General features: G+C 45.4%; 1 protein-coding gene across 1 annotated transcript in view; it reads left to right on the plus strand.

Annotated features, from left to right (window-relative positions):
• Nucleotides 1-285: 285 nt before the first annotated feature.
• LOC130384258 (calcium/calmodulin-dependent protein kinase type II subunit beta-like) overlaps nt 286-13,612 on the plus strand; it is a 20,062-nt gene continuing 6,735 nt past the window's right edge. The window contains exons 1-6 of the mRNA XM_056592366.1: nt 286-653; nt 3,990-4,084; nt 8,365-8,424; nt 8,813-8,867; nt 9,696-9,761; nt 10,091-10,287. Coding sequence (XP_056448341.1) covers nt 592-653; nt 3,990-4,084; nt 8,365-8,424; nt 8,813-8,867; nt 9,696-9,761; nt 10,091-10,287 — 535 coding nt within the window. The 5' untranslated portion in view covers nt 286-591. The remainder of the gene's footprint in view (nt 654-3,989; nt 4,085-8,364; nt 8,425-8,812; nt 8,868-9,695; nt 9,762-10,090; nt 10,288-13,612) is intronic.

Consider the following 13,612-nt stretch of genomic DNA (forward strand, 5'->3'; position numbering starts at 1 on the left):
CCGCACGCTCCTACTCGTACGGGCAGAATACTATTTTGCAAAAGGGAGAACATAGTTCGAACTAATATAGTCATATTGGTTGAAATAGATTTTCAATTGCCACATGTGTGTGTCTGTAGGAATGGCGCTCCAGAGTGCGCGGCAGTACATATTTTGCAGCCACAAACAACCGCTCATATTTGCCCCTATTTGGAAGTACGCACTGTACAACCGCGGGGTGTGTGTGATTATGTTGCCCACGCACGCCGTTTCGCTTTCTGTCCAACGGAGGGCAGCGGAGAGGCGCGTCTCTGGCGTTTCTCTTGAAACCACGCTACAGACAAACCGAGCGCACTGAGAAGGAATCACACAGCACCGGAGCTGATAGAAACAGCAGACGAGAGCAAGCAGGCAGGCAAGGCGCTCGGCTTCCACGTTAACGTATAATAGTATATATTAACTTTTTTTGTTGTAATTAAAAACACGCTCCACAGGCCGTCTTTGAACGGGCGGAAGCTCACAGGCGGACCGACTTTTAAGAGAAATCAGTAATCCTCGAGAGGACAGCCAGGGAGCCAGGCACCAGGCTTGACAAGGAGGAGACGGGGAAACATGGCTGTAACAACCTGTACGCGATTCACGGACGAATTCCAGCTATACGAAGAGCTGGGCAAGTAAGTATTTAGTTTCTTTATCATGTGAAACATTTTGAAGTTAAACGTTTGCGGAATCACTTATTCTCCGGGTAGCGTTGAAATCCTGCGGATCCCAAGTATAAGGTATTATGCCTAACCCTATTACAATCATTTAAGGATAAACGGAGCTCTGCAAACACGCTATTTTCTTATCTACCCGACGTACACATACACACACACACACACACACACACACACTTGTGTTAGGCGTTTAGTTGGCGAAAGGCAGTCTTGTTGGAGCAGGGTACACGAGTAACGCCCCTTTTTCTACTTACAAGATTGTAAGAAAAAAGGGGCGACGTTTTCTTTAGCATTTTGACAGGTCGCTCCCAATGCAAAGCGCACGAGGCGAGGTGCAAAGGCACGGGTCGTTTCGATATGCTCCGATTAAAATGTACCCGCAGTGTATTCCATTTGTAGAGATAATGCAAATATGATGCAGTCTGCGACTATGACCAATGTCGTTATAGGCTACTCAAACCTACAAACCATGGCTTTTGTAAAATGTTTTTTATCAGTTCTTACCAGTTCAGCATATGTGACAGAGTTTTTAAATTATTGGTTAGACAAAAATGTAAGCGCTATAAATGATTATGGAAATGGAAAAATCGTATGCTATTACAAGTCCAATATCATGCCAGGGTGTTCTAAATTATTCCAGGGAAAACTAATGATAAATAGTTGATACTCCCCATATGCAGCTGTGTTTGCTAGACTGGACAGACTACAAAAATACATATTTTTGTCTTTCGCCAGCGCCCCATATATGCCGCTTGGCCTAAGTGCTTCGGTTGGGCAGGTGATTTGAGCGCACTTTTGAACAGTCGCTCAGCCAAGACTCTCAGGCAGGTGTGGGATACGGAAGGTCGTCTTCTTTTATAGCTCTGCTCTTTCTCTATCAGTTCGTTTCACTAAGGCTATGACCTATTTTCTATATAAAGCTTGGATGCCATTGCCAATTGATTTGTGATTTCGTTTTGTTTCGGATTACTGAAACGCTCTGGGTTTCCAATTTGGGGATACACACTATTCCGTATTAAACCCATCAATTACTTGTTTAGACTCCTAGTGTGTGTCCATTCAAATGTGGATAGCAGTCAGGAAGCATAAATGTAGACTTTTGGTGTTACGTTTGATGCTTTGTTGGTCAAATGCCTCAGGAAGTCTGCGTGGTCAGATAGCATCCAAAACTTAACATTGAGAGTGACCACAGAACTTGTGACAATGCTTAAAGCAAAAATACCTCACCTCATTTTAAAGAAATACCTGTCTATCTATCCAAACACAAATACAGAACTCAGACACAAACATCCACCTCTATTCATGTGCTATGAACATACATTTCTATTCAGTGTGTATGAAGGTATCTTTATTTTCTCATTATTATGTAGCTTATCTTCTCAACCACCTCCACCCGAGTGTGAACTTTCCAGAAGCAGCTGTGGCGTGAGGTGGTGTCATTCAGGGCTGTGCACGTGTGCAAGAGCATGTCAGTTAGGTCTGTGGTATTGTTGAAGTATCCGCGGGCGAATGTTTGTGACTGCTGAGTGTGCGCAAGAAGTTCAAGTATTATTTTTCGAATCGCCTCGAGCAGCTGACACTCAATCTGTATCCTCTAAACGGTGAGTGTCCTTATGCAAGTAGCTCTAGTGTGTGTGTGTGTGTGTGTGTGTGTGTGTGAGTGTGTGTCTGCCCCCCCCCCCCCCCCCCAAAGCATTCAATCTGGGGTGAGGGAAGTGGGCGAGAGGCCATTGTAAATCACTTTAACGTCTCCAGTGAGAGAGACTCGGGGGTGGTCACTGGGCACGGCCAGGCCGCTAATGACAAGCACTTTGTTAACACATTGATCCCGAGATGCTATTCTCAGTAGGCCAACCAGTGACACTAAAGGGCTGCCACATTTGGTTCTGCTCCCATATTGATAAGGTTCGCCTCCATAGTGTGTGTGTGTGTGTGGGGGGGGGGGGGGGATGTGTGTGTTTGCACAGAGCCACACATGCCCTGGTTGTGTTTGGTCATCCAGGTTGTCACCTTTGACCCTGGGCTTTGTGGTCAGCTATATTTTGCCCTGTGGTCTCCTTATGGCTGCAGACCAAGATCTTCAAAGCCAAGTGTTAAACGAGTGATATATAGTTGCTGGAACCAGCTTGCAATTCAAATCACCCAACTCACCTCTGGTTGGAGAGGAATTCGTCTTGGCAAGGTCTAATTTGATGTTGGTTAGGCGTCCAACCATAATCCTGTTGGTGTACCTTCTGTTTGCTGGGTTGTCAACGGTTGGGGAATCAGAACTGAAAAGTAGTTGGGGCAAATGTGTTCAAACACATGGCCTGGCCCAACCAAAGAAAGTGTATTTGTAACACCAGCCTATTGCCTTTTTTCATTGTCTGTCGTCCATCTAACCTTTAATAAGCCGATAGAGGAGGGGAACAATGGTTAGTAATTCTATAATAACGTTTATCGTTTTTCAGAGATATTTTTCCATCAAGATATTCACCTATCGATAAATGAATTACTGTGTGAAGATATTCCCTCAAAATGATTGAATATGAGGTTGGAAACGTCAATGAGAAAAGGTTTTTGTCCGATACGTACCATAAACTTACATTGAATGACCCCCAGTTAGACAGTTTAGAATAGTATTTCAGAAGCAAATTCCATAGAATTTATAAGCATATTGAGATATTTGTCGATATCCCATCGTGAAGAATTCCACGTAATTATCGTACTTATGTTCAATGCGGCCCAGCCTTAGGATTGATACAGATATCGGAAAGTTGTTGGAGAAATGAGAATCGATTGATGGTCTTGTCGTTAAACAACACAGTTGCATTTTGGGATCTGAGGGATTCTTTATTTCAGCTTCTGAAAATACTGTAGTTTGGGTTGTGGTGAACTACAACCACAAAGACTTGGCCTATTGGGACTGCCTCACATTCCACGAGTCTTCAGGGTTTAGAGAATGCGCTGACGGGGTGATTGAGTCCCCGTAGCTCACTCTATTAGTGTAGCAGCGTTTATCTTGTGAGTAAAGATAAACGTTGCCAATTCTTGTGCAAGGCTGGCTGAATCACTTGCACCGCAAAATGTTCTGAGCAACAAGCTGCATTCTAGAAAAGCCACTAAACAATCCTACGTCACATAGATCACAGAATATTCTAGAAGCTAAAGGTGAAATTGTCACACTTCAAGTTGAAGCGTTGAGATCATAAGCGTCACAGGAAGACGAAGAGGGGATGGTGGCGTGACCTTGTTAAAGAAAACAATTGTTTTGACTCTTATACATGTAATGTTTTTATTCTTCTCTGTTTCTAGGGGAGCATTTTCCGTGGTGCGCAGATGTGTCAAGCTGTGCACTGGACAGGAGTATGCTGCTAAAATCATCAACACCAAAAAGTTATCTGCGAGAGGTGAGAACAAGTGCCAATCTGTCTTTTCCACATATAGTACTTTTTTTTTTAAATTAGTCTGACAAACTTAACGTCCACATACATTTAATTGAAGAGCATTAATTCTCTGCGAGGTTATACGTCCTAAACGGCAACCTTCCCATTCAAAAGAAGGAACATGTATCCATGAGTTAATAGGTACAATTTTGCTTGCTATATACCAGCAATAGCAACCAATATAGAGTTTTTGCAAACAGAAAATCAGACCAATATTTATAGCAGCATACATAAACAAAGTTAGAAATATCAATCTTCTTCCCAAATGTACGACATATTTCCTATTACGACATATTTCACCCCTTTCTGGGGCCTGGGCCTCATAAGCAACGGCAATACCAGAACTCTCTGTATCTGTAAGACTCTACAAATACCTTTATGAATGAACTATTCATTCAGCCAGCGTCAATGACTTCTTTACGGGCTGGGTTTCTCTTGTGTTCTCATGAGTAAGCATTGCTTCAGCATGCACGGGGAGAGGCCTTTTATTGATACAGGCCTTTATTCCCGGCTACCTGTATCGGTCGATAACACGACGATATTGGCTCAGGCGGGCTACCTTTCTGAACTCCTTCTGCACACATACGTGGGGCCTGCGCGACACGCACGCACGCACGCACGCACAAATCAAAAATTAATTTATAGCACACACAGCTGTGCCCTCGGTCTCGTTGCGGTTGCCATCCGATACGAATGCTGGCGGGCCTCAGCTCCTCGCCCCGCTGGTCCAGAACAGCCCTCCCCCGCGCCGCTCCCGGTCCCACAAGGGAGACGATCCCACCTGAGCGAGCGAGAGAGAGCCGCGTGGGTTGGGTGTAACGTAATGGATGGAACGGTTGTTTCATGAGGAGGGCGAGTGGGCGCCTGCAGCTGGCTGCACATCCTCTGCCTTCATCGCACACTGCTCTTATTTTAGCATCCTGACCTTTCTGACACGGGCTTCTCTTCTGCCGTGCTCACACGGCGACCCCAGGTGACTGGCCCAGTTTGACTGGTGGGATGTTTCATGTTTAGGGTGGGGGGGGGGGATGGCGCTTATGCTGCTGCTGCTGCTGCTGCTTCTGCTGCTTCTGCTGTGGTTGTGGTGATGGTTTTGGTTGTTGTCGCCGGTTGGTGTTCAGAAGGATAGATTTCTTTACCTCCCACACCTTGAGGCGCTGAATGACTTGAGTCACTGCAAGGGTTTGCTGAAATAATCCTTGTAAGATTGATTTTCGCTTTCGGATTGCCGCTCTGAGTTTTTTATCCCCCTCCTCTTGGAAGCTCTGTGATTCACCCCGGACCGGTTGTCTCTCCAATAGCACTGGGTTCATTCAGTTCCCTTCATCCACTTATAGGCCTCAGTAAGGAAATCCTCACTCTAACAGAGAGGAGGATATGAAAAGCCTGTTACTTTATTGTGACGTGTATCGATTAAGGCAACGTATGACTTGAAGGAGGCGTTTGTTGCAGCTCGATTGATGTGCTTTAAGGGAGGTGTGTGTGTGTGTGTGTGTGTGTGTGTGTGTGTGTGTGTGTGTGTGTGTGTGTGTGTGTGTGTGTGTGTGTGTGTGTGTGTGTGTGTGTGTGTGTGTGTGTGTGTGTGTGTGTGGCGGCGGGGGGGGGTTAAAAGAGGGTGCTGGGTGTTGTTAGCAGAGGCAGGATGTTGGATCGTGTGTGTCTGCGTGCGCGCGCGTGTGTGTGAGGCATCCTTGGCACTGAGCAGCTGATGGGGCATGCGTCCATGTGCCTACATGTCTAAAGCACGGGACTCTCACCGGACACCTCTTTCTGACACACACACACACATACACCGCACACACACACACACACACACACACACACACACACAGTCCATGCCCCCTCAGCCAAGTTCTCGCTAGCAATCAAATGGTTCCAGCTATCCAGCACATGTCAGGTGGTACACTTGGCACACAGCCATGTACCCAGATAGAAGTGGACAGTGGTCTCTGAGGGTGGGCGTGGCTGTGTATATCAGTGTACGAAAATGTCGTTTATCTACTGTGTGTGTGTGTGTGTGTGTGTGTGTGTGTGTGTGTGTTTTTGTGTGTGTGTGTGTGTGTGTGTGTGTGTGTGTGTGTGTGTGTGTGTGTGTGTGTGTGTGTGTGTGTGTGTGTGTGTGTGTGTGTGTGTGTGTGTGTGTGTGTGTGTGTGTGTGTGTGTGTGTGTGTGTGTGCGTGTGTGTGTGTGTGAGTGAGAGAAAGACGCGAGTGTTAACTCTGCAATGCAGCTGTAGATTTTGACCTGGTTTGGTACAGCTCTGTGTCATTGGAGAGAATAGCAATAATAGGCCAAAGTCAAGTAATTGGGACAGCTGAAATAACCTGGGACACTGGATCAAGCGACATAAAATCGCCTCGTCTTTACACTAGACCTGTTCTCCTGTGCTCCTGGACTATTGTGTGATTAATGTGTATAACGGACCCTGTTGTAGCCTGATTGCTGCTGTGTGCAACTGGGTATTGTTTCTAGGATTGATGCATTAGCGACCAATGTGCTCTTTGTTATTACTGTCGGCACTTACTTCCAATTATCCGAAACGAGACCATTAGGCTTGCTGCTTGGTTACATAAAGATTGACTGACTCTCCATGCATGGAAAATCTATCCTCTTAACTAATTAGAATGGATTGATGAGCCAAAGTGTTTCCCATAGTTAACTCTAATCGCTAAATAACCTAGATAATTCTAATCGCCAGTAGTTACGTGACAAACTCTCGTCCAATTATTGTTTAGGAGTCACGAGATGAGCGTGTGCCACGGCGGTTCCTCTGGAGCGGGGCTGTGAGGACATCGCTGTTGTAGCGGGGCTGATGCTTGAGCTCCACGGCGCTACTCTTTAGACTCATGACTCTCTTATGGTTCTCTTTATAACCTCCTCCGAACCCCACCGATGAATTTATTTCTCATGCTCTTGCTGCCTTGTCTTATCATCTAGCTCAATGGCTCTGAATGCCTGTTTGTCTGTCTGCGCCTCTCTGCATCTTTTACATCTAATCTGTTCCTGTTCACCGTAATCAGTCTCTCTCTCTCTCTCTCTCTCTCTCTCTCTCTCTCTCTCTCTCTCTCTCTCTCTCTCTCTCTCTCTCTCTCTCTCTCTCTCTCTCTCTCTCTCTCTCTCTCTCTCTCTCTCTCTCTCTCTCTCTCTCTCTCTCTCTCCTCTCTCTACATCTCTCTCTCTCTCTCTCTCTCTCTCTAACTCTCTCTCTACTCTCTCTCTCCTCTCTCCTCTCTCTAACTCTCTCTCTACTCTCTAACTCTCCCTCAGCCTCTTTCATCCCCTCAGGACCATTCTCTCTCTCTCTCTCTCTCTCTCTCCCTCACTCACTCTCTCCCTCTCACTCAGTCTCTTTCATCCCCCCAGGACCAGTCACTCTCTCTCTTTTGTTAGCTCGCTCGGCCTCTCTCATTTCTTATTTAATGCGCTTTATCCAGGAAAGAGGCAAACATGGCAGGGCTGCTCCAGACTCCTCAGCTGATAATCTTTGTGTCCTACATTTAGCCTACTGCCTGTCTGTCTGTCTGTCTGTCTGACGGTTTGTCTCTCCGTAGAGTCATTTAGAGGGCCTGTTATCAATCAGAGAACAAAAACAGCGATCACGGAATGTACGGCCATATTCGGTCACCACATCTCGCCCTCCCACTTATAAAAAACGCACCCAACACCATCCATTTACTGGCCCGACCACACAGGCAATAACTCCCTTTGTACTGAAGGCATCCTTCATCCCTCCAACTGCTCACTAAAGAAAACGGAGCCAAATCGAACCGAGCCGCGAAGCCCGGTGGCTTATGACCGATCGATCGGCCACCTCCGCATCCATTCATCAGCCTGTGGTCCCCTAAGGCCGGCCCACGCAGCATAATGGACAGCTGTGCTGGCCTTAGATGCCTGCGACCGCAAAACTCAGAGACGTGCTTCTTATACATTGTGCAATGTGTAAAACGGGGCTCTAGTCTCAAGCTAATTTGACCAATTTGATGCAATGTATTTTATTACTTGCCTCTTGTTTTGATATGGTTTTACTTTTTAGGGCTTATCATATTGTGAGTACAATTATATTTGCATGCCATCTTGTTTGAATCATTTTTCAAATGCCCTTACAGAAGTCAAAATGGAACTTTATTAAACCCAGGACGGAGCTTTAACATTTGTCTACGGAGGGAATCTGAGTTGGATTGTAAGGTTGCTTCGGTTGTGTCTTCATCTTTAAACCTTTAGTCATCTCCTCCCCTCTCTTTCAGATCACCAGAAACTGGAACGGGAGGCCCGGATCTGTCGCCTGCTGAAGCACTCCAATATAGGTGCGATATCTCTCTCTCGACTCCTCTCTCCCCCTCCCTCTCTCGACTCCTCTCCCTCTCTATCCCTCCCTCTCTCCAACCCCCTTTCCTTCCTTATTTCTCATATCTTCAGGGGTCCAAACCACAGCTCCTTCAGAAAGATCATCTCTGGTCAGAAGAGTCAATAGCTTCACAGTGTGCAGAAGGACTTCTGTTGAAACAAATGTCTAGTATTCAGTTAACAATATTATCATTGTTAACATTCTTACATCAACCTCCCACACACCAATCCAGTTGTCCCGCACACTGAATTCTTGTTCCTGCTGTATTGTATGACTAGAGAATTAAGTTCAATTAACCAGACTTCTCTCTCTGTCTCTCTCCCTTTCCCCCTGCTTCTCGTTCGCAGTTAGGCTCCATGACAGTATATCAGAGGAAGGCTTCCACTACCTCCTGTTTGACTTGTGAGTTCATTGTTGTTCTTTTTCATTGTCTTTGGAACACATTTGCATGTTTGTCACATGAGCGAATCATAAGGGATATTGCCAAGGTCATTTGAATGACTTAACTCAGAATTTAAATAGTAAAGGAAACAAAATAGTTTGAAGGTTTTAAGGCTAGCCAATCAATGTAATGATTCAACACAACTTGTTAGATTAAAACAAAATTAATAAAGTAACTAATAATGGGACTATTATTATACTCTACTATTTGACTCTACTTATTGCAAGACTTTTGAAAACATGGAACTTGAAACCAACCTACGGACTTCAATACAATATAACCACAAATCGTACACATAATATTGTTTATTGAAATGTCTGTTGCGTAACCCCCCCCCCCCCCCCCCCAACGCTCATATGCACCCTCACACATCGTTGCCGTTCCCTCTTGTTTCCATGGTAACGCCATGGGAGGGAATGGGAGGGGGCACATGAAAGTAAATAGAGTCCTTCTTCTTCATAGCCGGATAAGGGGGGCTTTCCATGTTGCCACACACATGCACACGCGAGCGAGCGTACACACACACACACACACACACACACACACACACACACACACACACACACACACACACACACACACACACACACACACACACACACACACACACACACACACACACACACACACACACACACACACACACACACTGTTTCTAATAGTATTTTTCTGGTTGTGTGTTTGTATGTTTCTGGTTGTGTGTGTCTGTGTGTGCTTATCTGTGGTTGTGTTTGTGGGTGTATTTCTGGTTTTGTTTGCGTGTGTGTGTGTGTGTGTGTGTGTTGCAGGGTCACTGGAGGGGAGCTGTTCGAGGACATCGTAGCCAGGGAGTACTACAGTGAGGCCGACGCCAGGTAGGCCCTGAATCTCTCTGCGTGTGTCCGCTCTCGTCCTTTGTTCCTGTCGGCCCCCCCTTTATGTCTGTCGTCTATGGATCTGTTCATCTGTTTGTCCGATGTTCAGACCCCCTCTCCACTTTAGGGAGTGTGTTGTCCTCTACCTCTTCTCCTGTCCTTTTTGAATTTCTCTCTTTTCTTCCGAGTTCTCACCCATGTCTTCCTCTCCTCATCTGCTCTTCCTCTCCTCTGTTTTTCCACTCGGTGGCCTCCTAATTGCCTCCATTGGTTTTTCCCATTCACCGCATTTCCTCCATTTATTTTTAATTTGCCGTGTAAGACCACAGCCTCACGCGTGTGTCCCAGGTCCTCCGGTGCCCCACTGACATAGCAGAGGCCGACACGAGGAGTAGTCCCAGTGCAGTTAAGATGCAGCGTTCACTCCCGTTCAAGCTGCTTTCCTCCTTCCCCTTCCTCCTATTCTTCCTCTCCTCTGTTACTCATGCATTTAGCCCAAAGGAGGGAGAGCAAGCACAACATGATAGTCATTAAAACTGCACAAGAGCAAGTTTTGTGTGTATGTGTGTGTGTTTTTGTGGGTGCGTGCTTGTGTGTGTGTGTCCTTCTTTCTCCTGTCCTCATTTTCCCCCGGCATTTATCATCCACTTGTCTTTCGCAGCCCTTATGTCGAACACACACGCACGCAAGCGCGCACACACACACACACACACACACACACACACACACACACACACACACACACACACACACACACACACACACACACACACACACACACACTACCTCCCGTGTCTCTCTGCACTCCTCTCGATCCCAGTGACTCATGGACAATCAGATAAGAAAGGGGGGTTAAATAGAACATATCGAGTGCTCGAGTGTGGACATGCTACTCGCACACACACATACTTATACACAGACCCACACACAAAAATAGACTAACACACAAAAAGATCAAAATCCACCCTGAATGGACGATGTGCGTCAGCATTCGGAATTCGCAAACCTTCAGAAGATATTTCTAAATGAATCACATCTGAAACATCTCAGTTTGCCTTAGTTATTTTACTTTACTATATTTCGGAGGTTGTGAGGTATTGAAGTATAATAACAAGGACTCAATGGTTGTGCAGCCGGCCCGGTAGCAGATCCATGATACTACGGCGACACTGGAGCCATACTGGGGTTTAACCATAGCTGTTCCAGCCAGAGAGTCTTCCCGGGGACATAAATAACATCAGCGTTAATATAAACTACCCTGAGTTCCTCAGGGAAAAGTAAATTAATTCCCCATGGAGCCATCAGATATAAAAGGGGAAGTTATTTTTCTGCTGTGTGCCAGTAAGGCTGTAATAGACCAGATATAATGTTATAATATACTTTTTGATATGTGATGAACAGCCATGATGTTGCTTTTAAAACGTTTTTATTTATGCAGGACAAAACACATGAGATTTGACTTGTTTTGACTTGAGGAAGTGGCTAAACCTACGCGCTAACTGTGTTGTTATAAGTGGATATCATATTATTTTTACGCTTTTGCACCTCATCTGCACACATTATTGGTTGAAATTGCTCAGCCTGCAACCACAGACACCTAATAAATCGATTCAACAAACGGTCTGCTGGGAAGGAAGTGGATGTAAACTAAATTCGATAAGAAATGCAATGAATGCTTTTGTATTTACCCTGCTTTGTTCAATAGATGAATACTATGACTATGAATTATATGCTGGAATGATGATGTTAACAATGAAAACGTCTTTACTATCATGTTAGGAAGTTCCATGGCTGCCTGTGTGCTTCAGGAGATACAAATGGGTTGCAAATGAAATTGCCCTTATTGTTTTTTGCTTATATACATGAAGTAGTAGTAGTCCTTGAGTAGCAACTCTATCCAAAGTGACACACAAGCAATTTCTGGCTGGTTGATTTCTGTGCTTTGCTGTTTCGATTATACTGGGTTTAAAAATATCCAGATTTGAAGAGCATTGACGTCAAAAGGCTGATATTCTATTGTTCCGGCCCCCCTGTGGTGAAGATGTAGCCTAGTAATCACTGCCTTTTCAGCCCACTGCTGCTCTCTCCCACCTCGTACCCGAAGTACCTCCACCCACACACACACACACACACACACACACGCACACACACACACACGCGCGCGCGCGCAGCGCGCGCGCGCACACACACACACACACACACACACACACACACACCCCTCTCTCTGGTGTCAGTCATCCAGGCCAGTTCTCAACACACCACCCATCTTACACCCCAGGGGACCAGTAATAAGTGGGACTTTAATTAGTGCTGATAATTAGTCACACACACACACACACACGCAAACACAGACACACACACACACACACACACACACACACACACACACACACACACACACACACACACACACACACACACACACACACACACACACACACACACACACACACACAGTTCACCTTGTTCCCGGCTGTCAAAAGCTCCCACTGTGTGGTGCAAAACGATTGTTTTGTTTTATTTCAAAGAATCGTACAGCATATGGGTAGCAGACAGCTTTGATCCATTTATGATACTTTTACCAGTATCATTTAGACTTTTTAAACTTAAATAACTATTTATTGAAACAAAACAATCGATTTCCAAAGACAACCACACAGTGTATATGACAGAGTTCAATGTATCTATCAGGGGTCAACCGCGATGTGGAATGAAGCCATTGTTTCCGTCACCTTCCATCCCAGCAGTCTTCTTGCAAAATCACATCCAGCTGCCCTGAGAGGAACCACATATTAAGTAATTTTCGCATTGACTTCCATAAAGAAACCGGAAAGACTGGGATTGGCGACTTAACCGGTGAGGCGTCTTACTTTGAAGATTGTACAAAACCAGTACCATTGGCCCCACTGGCCAATCAAACAACATGGGCTATTCCCTCTTGTACTTTGTCATCAAAGTTTTTGATTAATCACTTAAACACATATCAGAAAAGACAGCTTTATTCACGGCAGCTAACGATGCGATGAATAAAAACAACAAAAAAAATATAAAAAGAAATTTAATTAAAAATAGTTCAAATGGACCATTACAAGACGTAATCAAACAAGATCAGCAAAACCCAACAAAAAAAATTGGATATTCACATCCACACAGTAACTCCTGGATGTGATTCCTTCTTGCGAAGTGATAGCCTAAACGCCAACCTAGCATCGCTGCTGGCTAGCCACTGGCACTCACTCAGTCCGCCTCCCGTGGAATACTGGTGCGGTTTCTGCAGTCGAGGGAACATTGTGCTGTGTCTCATTCCCCCTGGCCCAGACTCTCACTTTGGTGCTATTTTAACTCTCCCTCGCTCGCCACGCAATGTTAGCACTTGCTCTCCTCATCATCATTCTCCATCCATCCATCTATCTGTGTGTGTGTTGAGTGTGTGGTCATATAGTACATCTTCACACCACTACTACATCCAGTGGTTGCACCCTGCATTTCTGTCTGTGTGTGTGTGTGTGTGTGTGTGTGTGTGTGTGTGTGTGTGTGTGTGTGTGTGTGTGTGTGTGTGTGTGTGTGTGTGTGTGTGTGTGTGTGTGTGTGTGTGTGTGGGAAAGAGCGTTACAAAGGGTTTATAATGAGAGAAGAGAGAGAAAGTCATCCCTCTCTCTGTCCTCCTACTCAGTAGACACTATGTGGGTGTGAACCTGGCAGGCTTCCTGTACTCCTGCTATTAGTCACATACCATGAACATAACACACACACACACACACACACACACACACACACACACACACACACACACACACACACAGACACACACACGGATACACACGCGGATACACATCAATGTGCACACTAAA

This window comes from Gadus chalcogrammus, chromosome 6 (genome assembly GCF_026213295.1).
Source record: "Gadus chalcogrammus isolate NIFS_2021 chromosome 6, NIFS_Gcha_1.0, whole genome shotgun sequence".
Lineage (NCBI taxonomy): Eukaryota > Metazoa > Chordata > Actinopteri > Gadiformes > Gadidae > Gadus > Gadus chalcogrammus.